The sequence below is a fragment of the Mustela nivalis genome (assembly GCF_964662115.1).
Source record: "Mustela nivalis genome assembly, chromosome: 19".
NCBI lineage: Eukaryota > Metazoa > Chordata > Mammalia > Carnivora > Mustelidae > Mustela > Mustela nivalis.
The window spans coordinates 9,828,697-9,856,692 of NC_139038.1; the positions used below are offsets into that span (position 1 = coordinate 9,828,697).

The following is a 27,996-nucleotide window of genomic DNA, read 5'->3' on the forward strand; positions in this document are numbered from 1 at the left end:
AGTCCCCGCCGCCACGTGCTCAGGTGAACCTCTGCAGGCCCCACGGCCGTTGGTGACCGTTGGCACAACGCGATCCTCGTGAGACGGGCTGGTATAAAGGGGTGGCTGGGCCACCGCCCGGGAGAGGGCGCGGGGGTTGAGGGCTCGTGCCCTCGGCTGGCCACGTGACGATGGGGGGGAGCGCGCGGAACCCGGGAGCCCTGCGCGGGGACCAGGCATCTGACCAGGTGAGAGACTTCGCGCTGCGCAGTCACGGACGTGGGGTGCCGGGGTCGGGGTGCCAGCCGGGGGCTCTGAGGTTTTGTGTCTCTCCCCGCAAGTCGGCGTACCAGAGATTAGGTCGGAGGATGCTGGACATTTCCGGGGACCGGGGCGTGCTGAAGGACGTCATCCGAGAGGGTGCGGGAGAGCTGGTGACCCCCGATGCTTCCGTGCTAGGTACCGTCTGCCTCCCAGCTGGCGACGCGAAAGGATCGGTCCTTAAGCGTGTTCTGCACCTTACCTCGGGAGGTGGGCAGGGAAGGTGATGTTAAAAAAAAAAAAAAAAAAAAAGGTAGAACCCACTTGTTTGTTAAAATTCTTGTTATTAAAGGAAAGCAAGGGAAGCCCTCTCCCCTTTGCATGAGGCCACTATGAATAAGGGTCATTGAGGCTCACCAGCCAAGATCTTGAAACAGCCAAAGGGCAGGCGTGGGAAAGTTGAGCAGATTTGTCCTATCAGGGCGGGAGATGGTTTGAACGCATTGAATCCCATCGAGCTTTTTTGTCGTTTTTGGTTTTGTTTTGTTTTTTGGGTTTTTTGGGGGGGGGGGTAACTGTGAGTTGACGTAGAGTTGTGCATGCTTGGTTTCTTTTGCTTGTATTGTTTTTTCTGTTTTAGTGAAATATTCTGGATATCTGGAGCATATGGACAAGCCTTTTGATTCTAATTGTTTTAGGAAAACTCCTCGGTTGATGAAACTTGGAGAGGGTAAGTTGAGATGAGCAGCTGGAAAAGCAGGGGTTCTTTATCTTTTTCTTTTTTTTTTTTTTTTAAGATTTTACTTATTTATTTGAAAGACAAAGACACAGATCACAAGTAGGCAGAGCGAGAGGAAGGGAAGCAGGCTCCCCGCTGAGCAGAAAGCCCTATGCGGGGCTCTAGATCCCAGGATCCTGAGATCATGACCTGAGCCAAAGGCAGAGGCTTTAACCCACTGAGCCACCCGGGTGCCCGAAAAAGCAGGGATTCTTTTGGGGAAGCTCTTCAGAGCATGGAGTCTTTGAGTTGGTTTTTTAGAGGCTGGGTTTTGCTAAACCAGCCTCGTTCTCCTACACATTTCCCGATGAGGTCAAGATATTCTGGAAATGGTTTACCTGGGAAGTTCACCTTTGCTTTCTGAGTTAAAGGGTATGTTTATTTGTTAACGATGTTTATGGGGGACTTAGTATTCGTAACACATGCTAAAAAGAGAAGATGATTAAAGATGATTAAAACATCTCCGCTAGTCTGGCGGGGAAGTTAGAGCACGTTCACAGAATCAGGTGAAGTCTGGGGAGGTTTAAGTAGTGTTGTGGGAGTGCTTAAGGAAGGCACAATTGAGTCCATCTGGGAAGATCAGGGAAGGCTTTATGGAGGAGGGGGCATCTAAAATGAGCCTTGGAGTTTGAGTAAGAGTTCAATCAGGATGGAAGCTGGGCCTGGGGTGAGGAAGCAGGAACTTCCTTGCAGGAAGAAGGAACTGGGAGAACAGTGGGAGAGAGGCCAGACTGTTGCAGAGCCCAGAGAAGTTGGAGTTTGGGGACAGTGGTGGTATGAGAAAGAAACTGAGAAGTGATTGGGACCATCGTGTGGAAGTTTTGGAGTATGATGTGGGAAGATCTGGACTTGAAGGGGGAAGAAATTGGCAACAGTAAATCAGGAGGCTGGGCGAACTTCAAAATCTTGGTCTCTTTCAGATATTACACTCTGGGGCATGGAGCTGGGCCTTCTGAGCATGCGAAGAGGCGAGCTGGCCAGGTTTCTGTTCAGACCAACCTATGCCTATGGAACCATGGGCTGCCCTCCCTTGATCCCCCCAAACACCACTGTCCTGTTTGAGATTGAGCTGCTTGACTTCCTGGACTCTGCAGAGTCAGACAAGTTTTGTGCCCTTTCAGCTGTAAGTTCTGGAGCGTGGGTGTCCATACTTGAAGAGAGAATGGGTTTGGTTTTGGTAAAACCCTTCTGTGATGGTGATGCTCCGCCCCGCGTTCTACCCCGTGTGTGGCGGTGGCAGTGGCGGTGGGGGGAGGGTTCCCCTCCTTCCCGGTACATGTCCGTCTTAGTAATGGCTATGATGTATGGGCAGATGTTCCAAGCCGAGGCCCACCCTTGGGTTTGTTCTGGACCAACAGTCTGAGGTGATCTTTTAGTCACCCTTTGCCCGGTTCTCCCTGTAGGACCGTGACATTTGTCTGAGGCCCACCTGGGGTGTACTGATTGGGAATCCTCAGGCAGGGACAAGGCCAGGACACCGTGTTTGAAAAGAGGCTCTGTGGGTGATTGACAAGTACCCAGCGTACAGCACTGTGGCCAGGAAGACCACCAGGGCCTCCGGCAGGCAAAATGCATTGGATAAATGGTTGTTGTGAGACCTGCTTTCCATGCTTGGCGAGTTCTGTCAGTTTCTAATTCCACAAGACAATGTTTTTTGAGGGAGTATCTCTAGGAGGACTAAAGAACCAGACCACTTTTTTGGCCCTTGCATACGCAATGTAGTAATAAAGTAGAAATAAATCCCATTAGCTTTTGCTGGGAGCCACAGAGATGACATCTGCACGGGCACCAGGCCCAGGGCTTGGCTCACAGGCGGCCCTGAACCAAAGTGCGTGATGGGAAGGAGGGAAACTGACAGCGGTACTAGCACTCTCGTCGTGCTGTCGTGGCTTTCTGTTTCCTTGCTCGGTGTCCTTGTCTTTGGTCCTCAGGAGCAACAAGATGAGTTTCCACTTCAGAAGGTCTTAAAAGTGGCAGCTACTGAGCGGGAGTTTGGCAACTACCTTTTCCACCAGAATCGGTTCTATGATGCCAAAGTGAGGTACAAGCGGGTAAGGGTGCCTTCCAAGTATGAATGTAGACCCAGGATGCACTCTTTTCGGGAGAAAGTTCTTGTTTGTCCCTGTTCTTCACATGCAGTCCTTAAGAAAAATCTCATTACAGGGACGCCTGGGTGGCTCAGGGGGTTAAAGCCTCTGCCTTCAGCTCCGGTCATGATCTCAGGGGCCTGGGATCGAGCCCCACGTCGGGCTCTCTGCTCGGCAGGGAGCCTGCTTCCTCCTCTCTCTCTGCCTGCCTCTCTGCCTACTTGTGATCTCTGCCTGTCAAATAAATAAATAAAATCTTTAAAAAAAAAGAAAAGAAAGAAAGCAAAATCTCATTACAAAATCTTTCTGCCGGGGATAATGACCAGGAGAGGAGACACGGGATTTGTGTTTGTGTGCCGTGTTTGTGTTTGGATGTGGTCACATGGGTGTGTTCAGATGGTGAAAGTTTGTTGAACTTTTCACTTGTTTTTGTCATTACCTGCGTGTATTACAGTAAAAAGTCTTTAAAAGTTCTTATTCCGGGATTAGGTCCTCCACCAACTGATTTTCCGTCTCATTTGCCATCGTCATTTCCTGTCACTCTGACTGTGGAGATTTTTCTAGCTCTGAAGTGACTCCATTCCCACCAGGCTTCTGAGTATGGTTTGGCTCCTTGCATAGGTTATGCTGACAGGAATTCACTGTTTGCTTTGTAACTCACTCACCAAATCTGAGAATTTTCTGTATCCCAAACTCTCCCGTAGATTCTAGAGGCCATAAGGACTGAGTTTAGAGTCTAGGAGCGTTCTGGCTTTGTGTCATTTGTGAGGTAAGCCTAATTCATTCAGGATTTGCATTCAACTGCAAGCAACAGAATCTTGAAAAACTACTTTAAACCAGATTTAGGGGTGCCTGGGTGGCTCAGTCAGTTACGCATCCCACTGTTGGTTCAGTTCAGGTCATGATCTCCGGGTCATGAGATCAAGCCCTGCATCGGGGTGGTGCGTGGGGTGTGGAGCCTGCTTAAGAGTCTCTCTCTTGGTCCCTCCCCTGCTCTGAAGCTCGCATTTTGCTTAAAGTTAATTATGTAATGAAAAGAAACCATAATTTAAATTTTTTTGAATGGGAAGGGAGGCAGTCCAAGGCTGGTAGGTCAGTTCAACAAAGCCATAAAGGATCAGGTTCCTTCTTTCTGTTTTACTACCCTTAAACAGGTCCTTTTTTTACCCCAAGGTGGTGTTTCAACCTGTAGCATCACGGGGTCACCCAGGCAGGAGAAAGGGAAGGGAGAGGAGTCTGGTGTATTTATGTTAAGCGCTTTCCAGAAGTACCCCCACCTCGTGATTTCCTTTTCTCTATCATTGGTCGGATCCATCTTCAGTGGACCCCAGTAACTGTGTGGGAATCTGGGAAATATTAGTATAATTTGTATACCCACCGCTGTGAACGAACTTGGTCTGCTAGAGGAGGAGGGAGTTGGGGTGTGGGGTGGGTGTCTCGTGGTATCTGCCTCGTTTGGTTTCTCTGCATATGCTCAAGAGACGGACGGGAAAGTGCGTGAGTGTGTTGTCCTTCAGAATGCTGACAGAGTCAAGGTCCTAAACATGAAGGGTACGGGCCTTGGGTTCACGGTCAGCTTGAATCGCAGATACTATTCATATTGTAAGGTTTCTTGAGTCAGAGCCTGCTCACACGGAGGGGACAAAACTTCCCAGGGGTAAAGACCTGTTCAGTCCTCCCTTCAATAGGCCTATTTCCCAGGCCCTCTTTAAGTCTGTTTGTGGCTTTTTCTGGCATTGTGAGTTGATACTCGACACGCTTTAGTTGCTGTTTTTAACTTCTTCTACTTCTCATTCTGGAAGGTGGATCTCTGGTTTTCACTAGTGTTTTCCCTCTGCTGTCCGGCATTCTGGTCCAGAGTTCTTGTCCTGGGCTGCCCTGGGATTCTCTTTGCGGACTTCCTGTTGCTTTTTTCCACTTACCCCTTGTGGTGATAGAATAAGTATATTCTTTCATTTCTAAAAATATTCTTGTACTTAACACCCATTTAACAGTTAGCATAACTGAGTATAGAATTCTAGCACTCAGATTTTGAAGAATATTGTTTGATTTTAGCTTTTGCAGTTGTTGTCAAGAAGTCTGTTATCATTTAGGTTCCTGTCCCTTTCTATGTGACCTTTTCTTTTCTTTCTCTGTAAAGATTTAAGGATTTTTTTTCCTCTGGGGTTATTCAGTCTTACAGCGGGTTGTGTGTGTGTTTGAAAAGCTGTCGTATTGAGCCCCAGGCGTGCCATTTCATTCAGAAAACTTGTCTTCTGTTCCGGGAAACTTTCTTGAGCTGTTTCTTTGATAATTTGCCCTTGTTTCTGTCTTTTTGTTTTGGGGACTCTTCGTTAATTGGTAGGCCATCTGGATTGAGCTTCTGCTTCCCCTTTTTTACTCTCAGTGTCCATCTTTTTTGTCTTCTCTTTCTCAGCCCCTCTTGTCTGCCAGCTCGGACCATTGGTTCTGTCTGTTCCCTCTGCCCTGAGCTGGCGGCCAGCCCCTCGTATGCGGCCCTCGGTTCTGCGGTCAGGACTCTGCCGTCTGTACTGATGTGCTGGTGTGTTACCAATCCTCTGGTTCTTCGTTCTTGTTGGATTGCGCTTTTCTAAATTCACACTTTTTTCAAACGTACAGGTTGCGCATCTATCAACACGGTCTGATTCCAGATCAATTCATCACCTCAGAAAACAAAACAGAACAAAACAAAAACCCTGTACCTGTGGGCAGTTACATTCCATTCCCCCATCACACCCCGTAGCCCGTTTTACTTCCGGTTTCTGTGCTTTTGCTTATTCCTGGATATTTTACGTAAATAGAGCTATCAAATATGTGATGCTCTGTGCCTGGTTCCTTTCGGTCAGCAGAATATTCTCAGGGTTCATCCATTTGCCGTGTGTATTCGTCCTTCCTTCTGTCTTAAAAATTTTTATCTTTTAACTTTGGTAAAAAATGTGCAGACCCTAAAATGTATCATTTTAATTATCTTCAGGTACACAATCCAGTGGCACTAAGTGCATTCAGTGTTACGTGACCGCCACTGCTACTCATTTCTGGAACATTTTCCTCCATCCCTAACATTATTCAGCCGTTACACATTAGCTGCCTGTTCTCCCTGCTCCCCCAGCCCCACAATCTTTATTCTCTTTCGTGCCTCCAGGAATCTGTCTGTCTTCCGTGGGTACTGATCTAAGTGGAATCCTACAGTATTTGTCCTATTGTGACTGGCGTCTCTCAGTTAGCAGGATGTTCTCAGGGGTTCATCCGTGTCATAGCATCTATCAAATTTCATTCATCTTAAGGCTGAGCGGTACACTGTGTGGACCGTACCGGGTTTTGTTCAACCTTTCGTACGCATTTGCCTCATTTCGCCTTTCAATTAGCAATAATCGCGCCTCGGATAAACCTCATTGGCTACGATACTGCCACTGCGCAAAGCTCGTTTCGTCTTTCTGGCTATCGTGAATAATGTTGCTTTTACACCGGTGTGCAAGTTCTTGTGTAGACTTGGGTTTTCATTTTTCTTGTTTGTACCTAGCAGTGCAAGTGCCGGGTCATGTGGTAACTCCCCCATTTAACTTGCTGAAATACCGCCAACCTGTTTTCCATAGCGCCTGCAACGCTTCACGTTCCCACGAACAATACAACGGTTCCAACTACTCCACATGCTTACTGACACTTATTTTCCATCTTTCAAGTTAAAGCCATCCTGAGTGGGTGCGAGGTGGCATCTCGTTAAGTTTGATTGGCGGTTCCAGATAACTCGTGTGTTGATTGGATATTTATATGTCGTCTTGGGAGAAATGTTCATAGTCTTCACCCATTTTTAATTGGATTTTCTGTCTTTTTATTCTTACAAAAGTTTCTTTATATTGTCTGAATACTAGGGTTTTTTAAACAGGATTTACAAATACTTTCTCCCATTCTTTGAGTTGTGTCTTCATAATCTTTTTCTTTTCAGGAATGTATGAACGTCTTTTTATTAAACAACACAGAATTGGGGCACTTGGGTGGTTCAGTGGGTTAAGCCTCCACCTTCAACTCAGGTCATGATCTCTGGGTCCTGGGATCGAGCCCTGCATCAGGCTCTCTGCTTTGCAGGAAGCCTGCTTCCTCCTCTCTCTCTGCCTGCCTCTCTGCCTACTTGTGATCTCTGTCTGTCAAATAAATAAATAAAATCTTTAAAACAAAAACAAAAACACTGAATACCTGTAGTTACAGGTAATAACAGCAGTAAGCCATTAATTGTATTATCAGCTTAAACCAGTAAGCAATGGCTATACTGATTTTTGTTGATTTTCTTTGTTTTCTTTATAGTGTCCTTTGAAATACAGAAGTTTTTACTTCTGAAGTCTGGTTTATCTATTCTTTTGGTGATTTGTGCTTTTCATGTAATGTCTAAGAAACCATTGTCTAATCCAAAGTCCTGAAGATTTACACTTAACTTTCTCTTTTAAATCGTACAGTTTAGCTCTACATTTAGGTCTATGATCCATTTTATAGACTTTTGTATGTAGCTTGAAGTGGGAACCCAACCTCACTCTTCTGCATGTTGACATCCAGTTGTCCCGCACCTTTTTTCTCCCTTTTTAAAAAGATTTTATTTATTTATTTGACAGAGAGAGACACAGCGGGAGAGGGAACACAAGCGGGGAGAGTGGGAGAGGGAGAAGCAGGCTTCCCCCCAAGCAGGGAGCCTGGAGCCCAGGACTGGATCCCAGGATGCTGGACTGGATCCCAGGACCCTGGGATCATGACCTGAGCCAAAGGCAGAAGCTTGATGACTAAGCCACTCAGGCGCCACCCCCAGAACCTTTTTTTGAAAAGACTACTCTTTCCCTGTTGAATGGGGTTGGTCCCCTTGTTAAAAATCAGTTGACTACAGAAGTAGAGGCTCAGTCTGCACGGTCAGTTCTATTCTCTTGATCTGTGTGTGTCCTTCCGCTATTACCACGCCAGCTTTGCTGCTGTAGCTTTGTCGTAAGCTTTGAAATTTGGAAGTGCGAGTCTTCCATTTTCTCTTTTTAAAATATTGTTTTGGCTACTTGGCATTCCTTAAATTTGCATGTGACTTTTCAGGTCAGCTTGACCATTTCTGCAAAAACGGCTGTTGAAATTTTGGTAGTGATTGCTTTGAATCTGTAGATCAGTTGGGAAATACTGCCTTAACTGTATTAAGTTCTTTGACCCATGAACATGGGATATATTTCCATTTATTTATATCCTCTTAAATTTCGTCAACAATACTTCGTAGTTTTCAATATACTGTTCTTGCACTTTGAATTTATTGTGACTTCATGCTATTGTAAATGCAGTGGTTTTCTTCATTTTTGGATTGTTTTATGGCTAGAATATAGACCTACAACTAATTCTCATGTATCAGTAGTGTGTCCTTCAACTTGTTGAGCTCATTTTTTTCTTTTTTACCTCTGATACTCTTTTTCTGAATTCTTCGGGCTTTCGATAATAAGATTATGAGCTTCCCCTTGACCACCTGTCTTCCCTCTCCACAGGCCTTGCTGCTTCTCCACCGACGATCAGCACCCCCCAGAGAGCAGCACCTGGTGTCAGCAGCCAAGCTTCTGGTTCTTCTTAACCTGTCCTTAACATACCTGAAGTTGGAGCGGCCTACCACGGCCTTGCGCTATGGAGAACAAGCTCTGATCATTGACCAGAAGAATGCTAAGGCCCTCTTCCGGTGTGGACAGGTGTGCTGGAGGCCAGGGACTTGAGAACAAATGCCGGAGAAAGGATAGCAGCGGTGTTGAACTTGGGCCCTGGGGAAATGCTGTCTTTCCTCACCAAGTGTATTTGTAAAACTCTATCCTTTGACAGGCCTGTCTTCTCATGACTGAGTATCAGAAGGCCCGGGATTTTCTAGTCCGAGCCCAGAAGGAACAGCCCTTCAATCACGATATCAACAATGAGCTGAAGAAACTGGCCAGGTGAGCCCCGTTTGCAGGAGCACAAACCCAAGAGGCGCCTGCCCCGCCTGGGGTTCTGGTCTCTCCGCCTGGTAAAGGACCGATTGCCAGCGCCGCCCAGCGTGTGTTAGGAGGCAGCGCCCCCTAGAGCTGGCTTTGGGAAGTGCTCAACCAGCAGCTTCATGGGGAGGGGGGGCGTGGGGCAGTCCTCCAGACTCAAGTCTGAATCATTTCCCTTCTCCCTGTTCCCCACTTTCTACCCCCAGAGTAAGCACCCGAAAACAGCTGGGCCGGAGTAATTTTTAAGAAGGGCCTTGTTCTGCCACCACTCTTCCCTGCTTACCGTCAACTGAAAACCACTGTTCTGAGCAGACGCCAGAAAGGTGTAGATCCTGTTGGGTCTACAGTGGGTCTTTGAGGTCTGACTCCTACCCCCAGGGTGACTTTCCTGTCACACAAGTAGGCTCTGTACCAGTGTTTCAGTCACACAACACTTTGTGGTTATTGACATTGTCTTCAAAATTTTCTACAACGATTATACCGGCCCATAAATAGTTGTCCGTAATTCCAACAGCTCATAATCTATCCACTGTCTTTTTACGTGTTTTGCTGTCCTGTATCGCACCTGTTGACATTCAATGTTTACTCTAGATTGCTAGTTAACGCTTTTGATGCTAAAAAAGTCACAGGAGTGTATACCTCTTATATTTACATCCATTTGATATATTTCAGGCCTTTTAAGGCTGTCCAGCAATTTCTTTTCTGTTTTTTTTTTTTTCTTTTAACCGAAACGATTTTTTTTATTTTTAAAAATGTCTTATTTTTAAGTAATCTCCATACCCATTGTGGGGCTCAGACTTTCAACCCCGCAGTCAGAGCTCCATGCTCTACTAACTGAGCCAGCCAGACATTCCCCTTTGCTGGCTTTTAAAAGTGTCCTGTCGGTCCCACCTAGGGTGCCAGAAAGAACAAAGAGGCGTCCTGCCAGGATGCTTGTAAGTTAGATGTAGAAATTTGGGAATCTGACCATTCTGTAGCAAAGAAATCTCAAGTTCAAGGCCACGGAATATGAGGCCACTTGGTAAGACACCGAGCCCGACAGGCCTCACAGTGGCTCCCAGCCTTTAAGGCCACAGTCTTCCCAGATCATGGGCTTTTCGTCCAAGGGCTTCTTGAACAGCCTCGAGGTAGAGGTTGGCTATGACTGTCCCCTCTGCGGGGAGCCCGGGGTCTCCCCACCTCTCCAGCACGCCTTCCTTCCCCTCCCGATTCACTTCAGTCTGAATTTTCAGATTGAAGTGAATTTTCACTTCAGATTGCTGAATTTTCAGCTCTCTGGCCCGGAGGGCGGTGTTCCAGCCACCAGATGTCACCTCCTGCAAAGACAGACGTTCTCTAACTAGCGTGTATTTCCGTCTCCAGCTCTTACAAGGACTACACAGATAAAGAGAAAGAGATGTGTCACCGAATGTTTGCTCCTGACGATAATGGCTCTACAGTAGGAGAGACTTAAAGGTAATCAAGGGGCTGAAACATAAAAGGCTTCGGGGTTTTGTCCAATGTATGGAAGGATCGTTGCTCTGCTAGGCCCACCAGGGAATAGTGGCTGTCTACAACTGACCGTAGATGGGAGTAGAAAGTTCCTGGCGGTGGCTCATGGCACAGTGACCATGTGGAGGGCCTTCTCGTGAAGGTGATCAGGGAGAAGACTGGAAAGTTCCCCCAGAGTTGGCCTTTAAATGGATAGGTGTAGGAGGTCTTAAGCTTTAAAATTAAAAAGTGCTTCCCTTGTTTTATGGTAACCTCTCCCTCAAGGGAGCTTAGAACATGAACCTGTGAATATAGTCATTAAGGGGATGGTTTATCTGGGAGCCTCCAACATCACTTTACAACTAACACTTGTTAACGAGGACAAAAGTCTAGATGTCCAGGGGCAGGAATGGGCTGGGACTCTTAAGTTCTGCTTACTGTGAGTACGAGAGATCGGAAGGTATTAGAGCCCCCCGGAGAGCAGAACCGAACCTTCCCGCAGCAGCAGACGCCCAGCGGTCTAGCGGGCACAGGGTTAAGGTTTCCCTGGGAGTTCATGAGTGGACTCTCTAGTCTGGTTTACTATTACTTAAGAAAATTAATGGAGACAAAATCACCTGCCTTAAACACCTGCTTAGCTGGGTCGAGAACTCTGCTCTCTTGAGAGAAGTTAAACAAGGAGCAACAAAGAAACAGCTGCCGAATGGGCCAGTGGCAGTAAGTCTCCTCTTTGTTGCCACTTATATCTCTCAACAAAAGAGGTTTGAGAGAAGGCGGCCGTGAAAAGGCCCATTCATCCCAGGCGTTTTCACAAGTGTTCCAAAAACCGCAGTTCTCGGCCCTGTCGAAAACAGGCAGTCCGTATCAGAAGTCGGTGTTGCCTTTATCACAGACTCTGACCCTGTGACCTTGGCCTTCAGGTCTTTCAGGGACATGGGAGTATTTGTAGGTCTTCTGAACGGAGACAGGAGCCAGAGGACTTCTCCTGTTTGGCCGCTGTTGACGTGCGACAGGAAGGGGTGCTTGCTGGCTTTCTACCAGACATTTTGGACTGTCATCAGACATGTTCTGCCGTTTAGCGAACACCCAGTTCTTCCAGGGTCCGTCCTGGAAACAGATCTGGGAAAGTCCGTGGGGCAGCTGCTGCTTGCCGTCTCTACGCTCCCCTCACCCCGCCCCCGGCTGTCTGTGTCTCTAAGGCCTTTGGGACCTGATGAGTTGTTAGATGGTTTCCCAGATATTCCTACGTCTTGAGTGTCTTGTCAAGTTACCGATGACTATGTTTGGGTCTAAAAGAGCCGTTAGTATTCTACTCCTACTGCTGTTGAGATTTTTTTTTTTTAACTCTTTTAAGATTTTATTTATTTATTTGATAGAGATCACAAGTGGGCAGAGAAGCAGGCAGAGACAGAGAGAGGGGGAAGCAGGCTCCCCGCTGAGCAGAGAGCCCGATGTGGGGCTCGATCCCAGGACCCTGAGATCATGACTTGAGCTGAAGGCAGAGGCTTTAACCCACTGAGCCACCCAGGCGCTCCTGCTGTTGAGATTTTAACACATTTTGGCCTCTGGGTCTTTGGTGTTCTCTCTTCTACACCCTTTTTCTGTTGTACTTGTGACTAGTCCGTCACTTAAAACGTACAAATTTTCAGATTTTTTTCGACCAACCTAGTCTTGACAAAATTTGTTCTTTTCAAGATGTTAAATCCCCGTGATCTGTCTTCTGAGAGTCTATCCTTCTGGTGGCATGAGCATTCTCTCAGTTAACGTTCTGGAAGCTCCTGGTCGTAGCAGACTACGTTTTTTGGGATCAGAGGCCAAGTACAAGGCTTTGTATTTTCTGGCATCTGAAACCGTGCCCAGCACATGACGGGCACTCAGTAAGTGTTGCTTGGATCAAGTCTAAAATAGCCGAAATGCTAGACCAGCCTCTTTGAAACCACATCCTCCAGGCCGCCTCTCGTACTGGCTGTCAGGACACTTGCCCTTGCCAGGGACAGAAACCTATCTTCGGCTAGCATTGGCTAAGAAAGAGATTCACAGGGGGCGCCTGGGTGGCTCAGTGGGTTAAGCCGCTGCCTTCGGCTCAGGTCATGATCTCAGGGTCCTGGGATCGAGTCCCGCATCGGGCTCTCTGCTCAGCAGGGAGCCTGCTTCCCTCTCTCTCTCTCTGCCTGCCTCTCCATCTAATTGTGATTTCTCTCTGTCAAATAAATAAATAAGATCTTTAAAAAAAAAAAAAAGAAAGAGATTCGCGGAAGGGATTTGGGGGAACTCGCAGAATCAGAGCTGTTGAAGACCGAGGTCTTGGTGGGTGGAGACCTGAAGCTCTGAAGGCCTCGAGGCCCTCGTCCCGTCTCTGCCACATGCTCTCCCTCCGTAAAGCGTGCCCAGGGGACCCTTCCACAGCCTTCCTATTTAAGACCGAACACTCCCCTACCCCATACCTCCCTCTTCTTCCTGTACCCACCAGGGCTCCAGCTTGAAAATTCCAGAGCAAGACTCTGGCCCCTTGGGGTGCGTAGAGTCCCATGGGGGGTGCCCCTGCCTAGCAGCACAGAGTAGGGATGGGGGAAGCGATGACAAGAGGGCCGCTTGTCCCAGAGAGCAAGGGGAGGAAGAGGATGGGCAGGTAAAAGGGCAGGCGCCCAGCAAGGGCATGTAGCAGTGCTCAGTGCTGGTGAACTCCCGGCTCGCTCTCGAGGAAACGGGGGAGTCGAGGGAGGAATCCCGCGGCTCCTGCTCTGCGGGGAGCTCAGTGGTGCCAAGGAGCAGACTTGTCCCGGCTTCCACGGCGCCGTCCCCTCCCTTCGTGTGGATTTGCAGGAGGGCAGGTCAAACACACACGCGAGCTACGACGTCAGGCTGGAAGTCAGCCTTTCGACGCGCGCGTGCGGGGAGAGCTGAAGGCTGCTGGCAAACCGCGGGCTCCGGCTGCGTAAGCTGTTCCTGCAGCGGCCTTGGCGCCGCGATCGGGGCTCGGGGTCGTAGTGCCCTCGGTCAGACCTTCCGTAAATAGGCACTTCCTAACCGTCCACTTGGCTAAGACCTTCGTCGCTCTATCCCCAGTACTGCTGGTTCCATCAGGGGCACCAAAGAGCTTTCATAACCGGTGGCGGCGTGGTTGGAAACGCTCAGTGCTAACAGTGTTCCAACTTTCCGTTTTCCTAACTCGGTTTCTGTACTTTTCACTGCTCACTTGGGTTCGAGTGTGAGTGTGTCCTTCCCGACCTAACATGCAGGCATCTGAGAGCCTCGCCGTGCTTATATTGTGTCTGGAAAACAGATGTAAAGTGAGCGCTGTCGCGGTTTTCAGCTGTTTAAAGGGTTGACCTGAAATAGACGCGTTCATTCTGTCGCCGCCGAAGGACAGGACCATAAGCGGACTTCCAACAGAAAGACAGAATTTGGCTTCCCATGAAAGATTTACTTTCTCGCCCTACCTGCCATGTCATTAGGTTCCTCCTGCATGGGGAGCCCACTTGGGAAAGCTGCTGCTTTTGACTGACTTTTTGAAGAAGGCCCTGTTGGAAGCATCTGCTCCCGGGCCAGGCCTTTCCACGGTCCTGCGGGAACATGGGTGGTCCTGGGAGTTGGGGCTTCCTGTTAGGGTCTGTCTGAGCAGAACCAGAAGCCCCTTGGAGTTGGGTGACTGCGTGATGAGGTGACCTTCCTGGTCCTTCCTGCTCCTACATGCCACCATTGGGGAGTCGCCAGCTTACAGAGGACGGCCACTCCCATCTCTGCTTAGCATTAGAAAAAGGACGCAGGGAAACGAAGCAGGACAGATCTGGATCCAGAGCGAAGGTGTTGGTTCAGAAAGGACCCAGTGCGACTCCTAGCTGGCCCTTCTCCACTCCTCGCTGCTGCTCGAAGTGCCTCTTGCCGGCGGACTGTTTTCAGGCTCCGTGGTAGGTAGCGGTGGCCCGGAGCAGTCCAGTCCTGCCCCTGCGGTTCTGGTCTGCACAAGGAGCTCTCCTGGGGAGGACGGGGTGATCCGTGGACTCCCAGAGCACCCGGGGAGTGCCGTGAAGGGAAACCGCCTAATCAGAGAAAACCTCCTTGGAGCCTGGCCTCAAGGAAGGGTGGCCTTGGGGACAGGCCTGCGGGCTGGGGGAGAAGACCAGGAATTCAAAGCTGAGGTCCGCTGGGGGTTGGGGATTGTCCCAGCTTCTCAGTCGTCCTGGGAATGTGGGCTGCGCTCTGCAGAAATCAAAGGAGGGGAAAGATGTGCTCTGCCCAGCCCATGCTGAACAGCTGCTGAAGGCGGGCAGGGGGAGGGCGCGTTTGGAGGGCAAAGTCTGGCAGGTGGCGGGTGTGGGAGAGGTGGTGACAGCCTGGAGGGAAGCACGGGAGCAGGACTAGAAGGGAGGCAGGAGCGTGAGGCCTCCCGTCTGGAATGGCTGGGAGGGAGCTTCTGTCAGAAGGAGTCTATAGTGCTGGATGGGAATTTAGCTGGAGGGGGACCACGAGGCCAAAGGCTTTGCAGGATGACCTGTGGGCAATGATAGGAGGGACTAAAACTGTTCTGGAGAAGAGAAACTTTAAGGGGGGGCTGAGGGGCAGAATTGGGAGGTCAGAGGTGATCCTGGTGCACACCAGGAGTGACGATGGGGAAAGCTTCCTGGAGAAGGCAGAACGTGGGCGAGTTTACAAGGTTAACTGGTCGGTGTGGATAGATCGAGAAGACTCCCTGACACGGCCGTCTGACCTAGGCATAGTTTTGCAGTTTTAATGTTGTTGGCTTTTGGTTTTTCTTATTTTCCTTCCAGATTGTTTTGGTAGCGTTACTTAGCGTGGATTCATTTTTTTCTTAATTTTGATCAAAATGTTTATTAAACATTTTGTTTAATAAATGTTTATTAAACATTTTATTAAACATTTTCAAAATATTTATTAAACAATGTCTGGGTCAGACATTCTCTTCCATGTTTTATGTGGGTGAATTCAACATCTGTGTAACGTAGGCTTCCTCTCTATTTCATAAACAAGTTCATGTGAAGGGGCTCACCTGGCGAGGTTTTGTTAACTAGTAAGTGAAAGACCCAGAGTCAAACCCTGGCCCCGAGCCATCAAGTTGGGGAAAAAAAAAAAAAATACAAAATGATTTACCAAAGGAATCCAATTTTAACTTCTGTTTCTCCTGGGCATTCTTCCATGTAACTAAATATTCTGTATTCCATGTAGCTAAATATTGTGTTTATATTGCGATTTCTTGATTTTTTTTTTTTTTTTTTTTGGTCAGTTTTGGACTAGTATCGGTTGACTTGTTGTGATAGACGATATTATTTCTTTTTTTTTTTTTAAGATTTTATTTATTTATTTATTTGACAGAGATCACAAGTAGGCGGAGAGGCAGGTTGGGGTGGGTGGGGAAGCAGGCTTCCCGCTGAGCAAGGAGCCCAATGCGGGGCTCGATCCCAGGACCCTGAGATCATGACCTGAGCCGAAGGCAGAGGCTTAACCCACTGAACCACCCAGGTGCCCTGCTATGCTTTTTTTTTTAAGAGTTTCGTTTTTCAATTTCAATTTGCATTTGTAATTACAATTTCAAACTGCATTTGTTTTTGGTTTTTGAACTATTTGCTTATATCCTTACCTCTTCAAAAACTGGGTGGTACCATTTAGTCTACGACACTTTTTTTTTTTTTTAAGTCTGTGACTCTTCCTTTCTTCTCAGGGCCCTCCCTCTTGGAAATCTCCCTTTCTGTGTAACTGTCTGTACCGAGTGTCCCATAGGCCTGATACTTCACTGCCATTCTGGGGTTTCTTTTTTTCTCCTGGGTTGCATCTGCTACCTACTGGATCTCTTCTCCTGGTTTACTTCCTTGTTCTGATATTCTCAAATAACAGCCAAAAATTGGATATATGATTTTTCACCTCCTTACACATCCAACACACATTTGATTATAAACATAGAGCTGGGTGTAGACTTTAGAATGAAAAGAACCCCCTCCGCACTCGGAGCCTGTCCTCCAGCTGAAAGCTGCCTTCCTCGTTAGAAGCTGTCCCCCTATTAGGATTTGCCCCGGCCCCGTGAGAACCTTTCTCCCTGCCCAGACCCCACTTCAAAGATCTCCACTCTCCGACTGTGCCTCCCTCCACACCCAGCCCTCACAGCCCCCCCCCACTCCGCTCAGCCCCCTCCCTGCAACGGCCCTCCTGTCAGTACTCCTCCCCCCAGAGCTCCTCCCCAGCAACCGGGGTGTTGGTAAAAATATTTCTCTTTGTTTTTACCTTCTCTGGAATTTCACAGCAGTGTGTCCAGGTGCCCCCAGAAGCTCGAGTCCTTTATTTAGGCACCTGAATTCTAGAGGTTCAGGTTCTTGAGAGCTAAGCAATTCCAGATTTCTTTAATGACCTTTTCCTCCTTTTTTTTCTTTTTCTCCCTCTCTCCTCTTGTTCTAGGACTCCAATTCATCGGATGTTGGACCTTCTGCAGGACATCTCCAGGTCCTTCATGTCTCCTTAAAGTCTTCTCTCCCCTTCCCTCACCCTCCAGGGAAACATGCTTCATTTTCCAAATCTCTTGTTGATTTCAGTTCATTTCAGCCAATCAAGTATCTGAAACCACAAGATCTTCTCAGATTTCCCTTTTTCATAGTATGCCAATTCCCCTCCTGCCCCCGCTTTTCTATTATGAAAAATCTCAGACTTCAACAAGTGGAAAAATAGGATTCCCTCAGTATTCAGCAGTTCATTTTTGTTTTGTTTTGTTTTGTTTTTTAAATTTTTTAATTAACATATAATGTATTATTAGCCCCAGGAGTACAGGTCTGTGAATCGCCAGGTTTACACACTTCACAGCACTCTCCATAGCACATACCCTCCCCAGTGTCCATAACCCAAATACCCTCTCCATACACCCCTGACACCCAACAACCCTCAGTTTGTTTTGTGAGATTAAGAGTCTCTTATAGTTTGTCTCCCTCCCGAACCCATCTTGTTTCATTGATTCTTTTTCTACCCCCTAAGCCCCCCATGTTGCATCTCCACTTCCTCATATCAGGGAGATCATATGATAATTGTCTTTCTCTGATTGACTTATTTCGCTCAGCATAATACCCTCTAGTTCCATCCACGTCGTCACAAATGGCAAGATTTCATTTCTTTTGATGGCTGCATAGTATTCCATTATATTTATACACCACATCTTCTTTGCCCGTTCATCTGTTGATGGACGTCTAGGTTCTTTCCATAGTGGCTATTGTAGACATTGCTGCTATAAACATTCGGGTGCACTTGCCCCTTCGGATCAGTACGTTTGTATCTTTAGGATAAATACCCAGTAGTGCGATTGCTGGGTCGTAGGGTAGTTCTATTTTCGATTTTTTGAGGAACCTCCATGCTGTTTTCCAGAGTGGCTGCACCACCTTGCATGCCCACCAACAGGGTAGGAGGGTTCCCCTTTCTCCGCATCCTCGCCAACATCTGTCATTTCCTGACTTGTTAATTTTAGCCATTCTGACTGGTGGGAGGTGGTATCTCACTGTGGTTTTGATTTGTATTTCCCTGATGCCGAGTGATGTGTGGAGCACTTTTTCATGTGTCTGTTGGCCATCTGGATGTCTTCTTTGCAGAAATATCTTTTCATGTCCTCCGGCAGTTATAACAGCTCTCAACATAACGCCAATGTTTGCATCTCCAACCCCACATACTTCCTCCGCACCCCTAGCACGGTCAGGTTAATTTGAAGCAGATCCCAGTGATGCTGCCCTTTCATCCACAGGATTTCCCATTTCCCTACGTATCTCTAGAAGATAAGGACCATCCCTGTACATTTTTCTCTTGTTCTGTGAAATGTTTCTTTTTCTGCCTGTTTGCTTTGACCTTTCTCTTTTCCATGTTGTAGAGTTTCCACAAGTTGGTGTTTTCTTGGTTGCCTATTCAAGTTCAAGAATGTAGCCGTTAAAAAATGGGCCAGGAGTCCTTATACGAGGGCTGAGCAGGTGGGAGCCAAACAGAATGTTCTGGGATCCTTTGCACTGGGTTCCAACTCTTATAGTAGCCTCCCCCATTTTTCCTCAGGTGGATTTTCCCCCCTGAATTAGTGGGTACAGTGCTATGTCATCTTAATCCATATATCCCCAATTTCGGTGAAGTTGAGCAGCTTCTTGTGATTTTATCGGCCATCTATATTCTTTGTGCCAACCTCTCTGAGGTTGAGTGGGCTCAACCCCACTCTTCTCTTAGGTCTTTTTGAGTACTGATTTGTAAGAACCCTTTTTCACGTGAACAATGTTAATTAAATGTTTTGTAAATTCGAATATCTTCTTCCAGCTGTCTTGAGTATGTACATAGTTACCTGTGTCGCTGTTTCTGTGTGGTTTTTGGAATTCCTATTATGCCTATGTTTGAGCTGTGGGAGTAAGCCAAGGTCTGTAGCGAGTGAACAGGAGTGCTCGGGGCAAAGGGTTTTCTACCGTTCTTCCTAGAGACTGAGCGCTCCTCTGTCTGTAGTGCTTCGAGATAGTCACAAGCCCATTGATCTCCCCAGCATTTCTGAGGGAGAAATTATTGTTTCCACTTTGCAGATTTGGGAAGGAATGAAGCTCAAAGAATTAGACCCTTTGCTGTGGAAGTCTTTGTGCTTATGTATAAACAACTGTGACCATTTCCTTTGGATCTGAAATTTAAACCCCAGATGAAATCGGAAGCTTTTAGTATATTCAGCAGCTTTCTTCGGTTGGAGTGTTACCACCAGGGGCCGTGGATTTTTCTCTTTCTCTTCAATGTTTAGGAATTTCTTCCTTTTTCTCCGCTTTCCACACTTAAGCTGCAGCCTTTGAGCTATAGAATTAAGAGGACTGAGCCTTTTGGGCACGGGCAGCCTCAGGAAAAGAGTATCTTAACAGACTTTTTAAAAAATGTTGTCTCGGGACACCTGGGGTGGCTCGGTGGGTTAAGCGTCCAACTCTTGATTTCAGCTCAAGTCTCGATTTCTAGAAGTCGGGAGATCTAGCCCCATGTCGGGCTCCACACACAGCACGGAGTCTGCTTCTCCCTCTCCCTCTGCTTCTCCCCCCACTCGCGTGTACACGTGTTTTCTCTCTCTCTCTCTCTCTCTCTCAAATGAACTAAAAAGAAAAAGAAATAAAAACAAGAAGCGTTTTGTCGGCAGTCGGAAGCCGCGGAGTACGCTCTTGCAGCTGGAATTCCAAGATTTAGTCCTGGCTCAGAGAGTTGGCCTGATGTGAGCACGAAACAGCAGGCCCCACAGAGCCTGATGCCAGCCCTGAAGCCAGCGGAGTCCTCTGGGGTCAAGGATTCCCTTGCTCCAAAATAGCCTTCCTGTGTCCGGGCCGAGCTGGTCAGTTGCCAGGAAAGCGCGGAGAGCAAATCATCATTTCCCCACAGCATGAGAATGGATCCAGGTGGGGAATTTAGTTGATCCCCCTCCTCCCGAAGAGATTAAGAAGAAACTCTCAAATCTGCTCTTGAATCTGTAAAGACATTTCAGGCCTCCGGTGAGACTCGTCTGGGTCCCAGACAAATAATCGCTTCTTTAGAGGTAGTTTCATAATTTTGTATATCATTAGTTCTTCTGATTTTCTTTCTCTGAATCTCCCTTTTTTTTTTTTTTTTCCTCCTCAGAATGTAGTTGTAGTTTCTCAAGGGTACCTGGGCCAGGCAGGCATCTCCTGTTGTCTGATGAGGGCCATGTCGCTTCCCAGGCAAACGGTTAGACACAGTCCCTTGATCTTTTGAGTATCTGTGAAATGCCTTCCCTCCCAGCTCAGGAGGTATCATTGAAGTCCTCCCTTTGTTGTGCGACTATAAATAACTCACTGAGGTTGGCACCTTTTCATTCTGCCCCTTCCCGGGAAAGCATTCTCCCCGGCAGAGTTTTTCTGGCTCCTTACCTCTCTCCACATCCTCTCTTGGCAGCTCTAACGGGCCCCAGACCTGCTTCCTACTAAGGTTTACTTTAGCGGATTCTGTGTTCTTTGTGGGCAAGGTCTCCTTCATTAAGTGTCAGCAGATAACTAGGCTCCTTTTTCTAATTTTCAAAATCAGTGATTATGGAAGTGCCCTTTACCGCCCGTTATGGGGGTTGAGAAACGGGAAATGTGGCTTCTGCGTCTTCACTCCCTTGCTGTGACCCTGGCCAAGTCCATTAACCCCTTTGGGCTTCTGTTGCATCATTAAATACAAACCTGGTTTTGAAATGAAGGTGGCAGCTGGGTGGAACCTTTTACCTCTTTGACCACATACCCTGGGCCTTCACCGTGGCACTGCAGCAGCTGATGGCCGTGAGCTCGGACAGTGGCCACCAGAGGGAGGGCAGCAGGGCTGTGCGGTGGGTCCTGGGCTCCCCTTAAGGGGGGGCAGTGCTCAGCGTGGGCAGGGGGGGTGCTCTCTGGCTCAGGTTAAGCCTAGAAAGGCTGGGCTTGGGGAATCCCTCAGGGAGCTGGACAGCATTCCCAGCAGGTAGGGACAGCGGCCGAAGGGACCCGGAGTCCTGCCAGCACTAAGAAGTGGACAGATGTAGCCGAGGGAAGGGGCAGGTTGCTGAGGGCCACCCGGGAGGCCAACCTTGGACAGCCTAGTGAGGGTCGGTGTGGAGCCCAGAACTGGGGCGGGGGCTGGGGGCGCGACAGGCGAAGGAAGGCCCGGCAGTGAGTGTCCACTTTGAACGGCCGCCGGGCCAGGGTGGCAGGAGAGATGACCTAGAGGACCTCCCAGGGCTCCTTCGCCGAAGCTTCGCCCTCCGCTGGAATCACTCGAGATGCACAGACTAGGTTCTCCGAGTGGCCGAGGAACGTGTTTGAAGAAACAGGCCCAGTGAAGAGAACAGCCTGAGAGGGTCTGTCAATTTCCATCGATTATGTACGATGTCAGCCCGTTCTCTGGCTTTTCGAACAGGGATCTGAAGCTCTCCTCAGTTTTTTTAAGACCCGCTGTTGCCATCAGTCCTCGCGGATGCCGCTTCAGGCTGAGGGTCGCTCACCCTGGTTCCCTGCGGTGGCCCCCGAGGGAAGGGCTGTGGATGGGGCTGGGAGACGGGGTGCGGCTGGCACCCGACCCGTGGGAACCTGCTCCCCCTGCCCCGCCGGCCCCAGGGCTTTGTCTCCAGCATCAACATCCTGGGCGCCGTGGCCTCCGGCTCAGGCTTTCAGGATTACATCACTTCGGGGGCTTCTCTGTTACACTTTCACACTCTTCTTTGATTACCGCTCGCTATTATGTGCGATTACTGTAGACACCGATCGTGGCCTTGCTGGACTTTCGACTTCACGTGGGCTGCCTCTTCCCCAGGCCTGGGTTTGCTCCCCTTGGCAGCCGCTTGCTGAGTTAGTATTCATGGATTCGGCGGGAGTCGGCCCGCTGGAACTGGGGCTGAGTCCCCTGCCTGAGTCTGGCGGCCTTTGTCTTTGTAGGTGTCCCGGCTTATCTTTCCCGGAGCCTTGGAGACAAGGTGACCTCTTTCTCTGGCTGCGCCTCAGTGTGCGGAATTGGATTTGCAAAATGTGAACCTTTTCATTTTGATACCTTTTCATTTATGCTCAACTGTTACTTTTTATTGGCTCCCATTTGAAAATTCGACTAACTGAACCTCCTCGGACCGCAGCGTCCGATCCTGTCCGTTACCTCTGCCATCAGCGTGCCTGGGGACAGCTTTGCGCTGAATGAATATTGATCACAGGATTTATGTCGAAAGTCACTTCGTGGAACACACTCCAGAGGGAAACACTTTTTTCTCTTTTTTCAGTTGATTCTCATTAAGCTTTTTCTTACGGAGATTTTCAAACCTAAAGGTAGAAAAGGCTGGCATGCCGATCTGACCGTGTACACATTATCTATCTGACAGTTATGCCATCCTCACTTTGCTTTCTTCCTACCCACCCCATACCCACAACTTCTCGTCAGTGTTAAATTATAAAAATGCGGGCGCCTGGGTGGCTCAGTGGTTTAAAGCCTCTGGCCTTCTGGTTCCATTTTAAATGAAGTTACCTTTTACCATTTTTTTTTTAAGATTTTATTTATTTATTTGACAGACAGAGATCACAAGTAGGCAGAGAGGCAGGCAGAGAGAGAGAGGGAAGCAGGCTCCCCGCCGAGCAGAGAGTTTGATGTGGGGCTTGATCCCAGGATCCTGAGATCCCGACCCGAGCTGAAGGCAGAGGCTTTAACCCACTGAGCCACCCAGGTGCCCCAATAAATAAAATCTTTTAAAAAAAATAAATTATAAGTATAAATCTCCTAGTCCCCTAGCCCACTCTCCAGAGGTAACCAATGTTGATGTTTTCTATGTATCCTTCCTCAAGGGTTTTTTGTGAAGATTTGAGAAGGTGGGTGTATATGCATTTCCACACAAATAGGATCCTGTATTTTGTACCATACTGCGTTTAAATACATTTTGGGGGTTCCTGACTCTCAGAGCAGCATGTGAGTTCAAGCTGCACATCTGGCACATAGAGATTGCTTAAAATACATAAATAAAATTTAAATACATTTTCGGGGATCTCTAAGTTAGCGCTCAAAGAACTACCACCTCATTTTTAAAAATCAGTGAGTTAGGGGAGCCTGGGTGGCTCAGTCAGTTAAGCGTCTGCCTTTGGCTCAGGTCATGATCACGGAGTCCTGGGATCGAGCCCCACATCAGGCTCCTTGGAGTGGGAAGCCTGCTGCTCCCACTCCCTGAGCCCCAACACCCTGTTTGTGGTGCACGCCCTCTCTCTCTCTCTCTCTCTCCCCCTCTCTGACAAATGAGTAAAATCTTAAAAAAAAAACAAAAAACAAAAAACAAGTAGCATTCCATCCTAGTAGGACGGTATTACAGTATTTTTTTTCCCCATGACAAAGAGCATGGGTAGGGGAGAAGGGGCAGAAGCAGAGGGAGAAGCAGACTCCCACCTGAGCAGGGAGCCCAACATGGGGCTCCATCCCAGGACCCTGAGATCATGACCAGAGCCAAACGCAAACACTTAACCCACTGAGCCACGCGGGTACCCGGTTTTACAATATTCTTGACAGTAACAGGAGGTGATATAGTTCCTGTCCCCACACCTGAGTCTCCTGTGACAATAAATGTGTCCTTGGGTCATGATCTGTGCTCCTCTGACTGAACTTGCTGTTGCTAAATCGATCCCTCTGGTGGCTGTACCAATTCACGTCCCCTCTGGCAGCATCTGAGAGAGTCTGTCCTATACCTTTGCCATCCTCTCTATTGTAGGTTTAATCTTTTCCAGTGTGGTCCATCTGAGAGGGGGTCTCGGAAGTAGCATGTCCCTGATCAAGCATCTTTTCACATGTTTCCAGAGTCAGGTGTCCTTTCTACAAATATTGCCTGTTTCCGTGTAACTGAATGCCTTTGTCAATTTTTTAGTTCTTTTTTTTTTTTAAAGATTTTATTTATTTATTTGACAGATCACAAGCAGGCAGAGAGGCAGGCAGAGAGAGAGGGGGAAGCAGGCTCCCTGCTGAACAGAGAGCCCGATGCGGGACTGGATCCCAGGACCCTGGGATCGTGACCTGAGCCAAAGGCAGTGGCTTAACCAGCTGAGCCACCCGGGAGCCCTGTGAATTTTTTAGTTTTTCGACAGTGGTCAGTGACATTACTTGGTCACTTGCTTTGCTGGATGTTCTAGGTGTATGACCGTCCTATCCAAGTGTTTCTACCAGTTGCGCTTCTTATTTACTCAGAGCCCCATCTAAGCACTTGGGCTAGTGCTTTTGGAAGAGTATTGGTTAGTGCTGACAGCCCTGAGCACTCCTGTCTTTCCCTGCTGCGATGATGGAACTGTCACTCCCAGCTCGCAGGCGTGATGGGGACTTTGGGGTGAGATAGTCGTCTTTTTATCATGTTAAGGAAATGCTTTTATTAAAACCTTTTCTCAGGAGTGACTGTTATCAGATGCCTTCCTGTCACAAAGATAAGCGTGTCTGTTTTTTCTTTTACCCTTTGACCTGCTGTTAATGTTTTTATAATACTGAGTCTTTGATGTGGCAGGGAGAGAAATACTGTGCATGTTTAATTGGTTGCTTGGGGAGAGCAGCAGAGGTCCTCGTACACAAAAGAACAGTTGCTTCCCTAAGAATGCGCATCTCTGGGACCTGGTATATTGAGAGACCTTGAAACTGAGTGGGAGAGTTTGAAGTGGAAGGAAACTAAATTTGCTGCTCCTCCCGGGCTAATAGGCAGCTTGATGCCTGAGAGGGAGGAGTGTGAGGAAACCTTGGACTTGGGAGCGCAAGAGCCGGGTAGAAGAGGGTGCGATGAGCCTGAGCGCAACTTTGCGGACGGAAGGGCTCCCCGGCGGGGTGGGCTAGGGTGGCCAGCGGCACCCAGCTCGAGGTGCTGGTACGCGGGGGCCCCCCTTCCGAGGACTGGAGTTCCGGAAGTGCGCGCGCCCGTGGGAGGGGCCCGTCGTCCGGTTCTCACGTTGGCTTAGTAGGGAAGCGTCTCCTCTTGTGCTTGTCTATTCCATTTCCCCATAATCCAGCGAGAAAGGTCTGTGTCCCTCTAGTGTTCTGAGAGTTCTTTATGGTTAGAGTTTTAAAGCTATTAGCAGTGTATTTCTATCCTTAATTTGAAGTAGGGATAGAGATCTTTATTTTTTATTCAAATGTTCAAATAGTTGTACCAGAGCGCCCGGCTGGCTTGGTCAGTAGAGTGTTGCTACTCTTGGTCTCAGGGTTGTGGGTTCAAGCCCTGTTTGGGTGTAGAGATGATTATTTTTTTCAAGATTTTATTTTTACATAAGTAATTGTACCAGAATTTCTGTTTATGGACTTAAAATGCCATATACGATACCTAGAACAAAGGGTTCACATCTGTAGAGGGTGAATTAGCTCCTTCGCTTTAACGATAGAATGACTCTTGTTTGTGTCAAACAGGTAGACTTCGTAGTAGAATGACTAAATTGTGCTCCGTGGGCCTGGGGCAGTCAGTCTCCTTCCGTCTCTAGGGCTTGAGCTCTGTGTTGATTCACCAGTAGGTTCTGGGCCTGAACACTGCAAGTCCTGCTGGGCCTCAAACTGGACAGAAGGGGCCAGTGATGAGAAGAAGTGTCGCATGGGTCTTGGCCCCAGGGCTGGCCGTGTCTCGGAGTGCGTGCATCAGGGGTCCCGCCAACGATCGGGAGATTATGGCCAGCCTGCTGTTTTCTCCAGGACTTCGCTGGGGTCGGACAGGAAAGTGCTTTGGCTGTTTCGGCGCTTGTGGCTCCGACCCAGTCATACCCCCATCCTCTCCTTGTCCGGCTGCCCAGCCGAGGACCGCAGATGCCCCCCTGCTGTGGGCACGGGGTCCATTCCAGCCGGGCAGGGCAGTGCTGACAGGAGCCCACACATGGCCGTCCGTCCAGCGTGATGGCCTCAGACCGGTTGCACGTAGCTGGCAGCTTGGGTTCGTGGAGGGTGAAGCTGCCAGTGTGCAAAGGCCTGGACCAGGAACCTGGCACCGCGTCGCAGCTGCCACCACGGGGTCCTGGGCAGAACGGCCCGAGAGCCCGGCTCAGAGGGGACTGCTCTCCCCGCTCCTGTTCTTACGCCGCCACGGGCTCTTCCCCAGGAGCAGCCAGGCTTCCCTTTGCTTCTCGTAAAAGCTGTTTCTGTGCTCAGAACCTTCAGCAGTGCTTGGGTAAAACCGGAAAGTCCTGCCTGAGTTCTCCGTGGCCCCAGTGACGTGGCGCCCGCCTGCCAGTGCAGGTCCCCATCCACCTTCCCTCCCCTCGCTCACCCCATCCAGGCCACCCGGCTTGCCGAGGTGTCACCCTCACTGCAGTCGCGTGTCCAGCTCCCGGCGTCTGCATCCGCGTTCCCGGAGCCTGGAGAGCCGCCGCCTCGCTCCTCTCGGGGCTCCCTCTGCCTAAATGTCCCCTCAGAGAGGTCTTCGTGTTAAAGAGCAGTGGCGTCACCCTGCGTCCCGGGAGCCTGCTTGCTCTCTAGTAACACTCATCTTTTTGTGTGCGTTCATCTCTTTATGCCGCTGGAAACCAGTTCCGTAAGAGTGGTGACTTTGAGATTTGTAAGTCGAATGTCCCAGGTGCCGTGTTCTACTGTCGTTTGCGGTGAAGGCCAGCACAGGCTTCGAGATTTAAGTGAGAAGCAACACCGACAGCTGGAGGAGAGAGCCTTGGCCTTCCCCTCCGGCCTTGGCCTGTACCCACCTACTGCTGTGGTCACCCAGGGGCCGGGGGCGCAGGCAAGGGCTCCTCTGCTCTCGGACACCCCACTCTGCGCGCAGGGGCAGGAAGGGTCCGTCCTCCCCTCTGCTCCCACTGGTGCTGGGAACGCCCTGCCGGCCTCCCGGGCCGTCGAGGGCCAGCCTGCTGCAGCCGCAGGGCTGGAGCATGGCTCCAGAGCGTGGCTTCGGGCAGCCCGGGAGCAGGGGAGCGGTGGAGGGGGGGCAGGCAGAGACCGCAAGGCGGTCAGCAGGTCTGATCAGGGGTGGCGGCAGGTTCCAGCCCGCAGCAGCCGTGGGAGCGTCGTGTTACCAACCCGGGTACGGGTAAGGAAACGGAGGAGCACAGCCGCGGCGGCAGCCCCCAGGCCTTGAGCGGGGATCTTCCGTCTCTCCGCACCGGTGTGTGTCGTCTGTCTGGCCCTGTGACGCCACTGGCGCTGCGCAGCCGCCCTGGACAGGTTCGTCCAGGCCCCCGGTGTGCTCGCCTCCCGAGCGGCTTGTGCCGCCCCAGCGTGTGCGACGCGTTTGCGGTCGCCGGCTGAAAAGCAGCTGCCACAAGTGTTCGATTCTTTGGGGAGTGTTTTTCACGTCTTTAAGTGGCTAAGGAAGTGTCCCTCCTTGGGGAACAGTTGAGAAAAGGATAAAGGATAAAGCTGTGCCTCCTTTCAAAAATTAGTCTTTTATTTTGGGGTGTCCCGTCTAGCGTCGTCACCGCAGACCCAGCCAGGGCCGACTTTGGCTCTAGGACTCGGGACTGTGGCCGCATGGGACACCTCCCGGTTGCGATGGCTCTGCGCTGGGCAGCTGTGTCCTGGCGCACATCTAACTGCTGTGTTTGACTCCTAGATTCTTCAAGCAACCTGCGGACGGGAGTGGCCAGGCTGCTGGAGCTCTCCATCAGCAGGACTGGGGGCTTTCTGGAATGAACTCCTCGGCACACACTGTGCGGCAGGGACGCGCTTGGAAGTCGGGGCTGGGATTCCACAGCCCTGAGCCGTTGCCTCATCTCTGACGCTGCCGAAGTGTGTTTTCACAGGTGCTGTTTTCTGTTTCACGTTTTCATACACAGAGTAGGGGAAAGTGTAGCTACCGATGAGTAGAAAAATGCTATTTTTTTTAAAAAGGCCGTTTCTTGTTTTGTTTTTTCAATGGACTCAGTCCTTGGCTTTTCTCCCGGTCCCAGCCCCCCTTCCGGCTGGTAATGTCCCTGGGTAAATACAAAGAGAGATCGCTTTGTGTGTTTTATACGGTTTTCTGTTTGAGAGAGAGAATTATGTTACACGCGTTATTGTTGTAAATAAATAAAACCTTTCTCTGTCCTTGCAA

The 27,996-nt window shown here is 49.3% G+C and overlaps 1 protein-coding gene across 4 annotated transcripts; it reads left to right on the forward strand.

The window, feature by feature from the left end:
- The first annotated feature begins 10 nt into the window (after positions 1-10).
- On the forward strand, positions 11-27,996 carry FKBP6 (FKBP prolyl isomerase family member 6 (inactive)). Of its 4 annotated transcripts, none has more exons than XM_082713866.1 (9): positions 11-227; positions 299-438; positions 881-970; positions 1,939-2,141; positions 2,950-3,069; positions 8,601-8,795; positions 8,923-9,032; positions 10,434-10,526; positions 27,517-27,996. In XM_082713866.1, exons 2-8 carry the CDS (start codon positions 348-350, stop codon positions 10,522-10,524), a joined length of 900 nt encoding a protein of 299 aa, XP_082569992.1. In that variant the 5' UTR covers positions 11-227; positions 299-347; the 3' UTR covers positions 10,525-10,526; positions 27,517-27,996. The 4 variants fall into 4 exon arrangements, with proteins under 4 accessions (XP_082569992.1, XP_082569990.1, XP_082569991.1 ...); XM_082713864.1 differs by having other exon boundaries at positions 321-438; XM_082713865.1 differs by lacking the exon at positions 27,517-27,996 and adding an exon at positions 16,947-17,029 and having other exon boundaries at positions 321-438.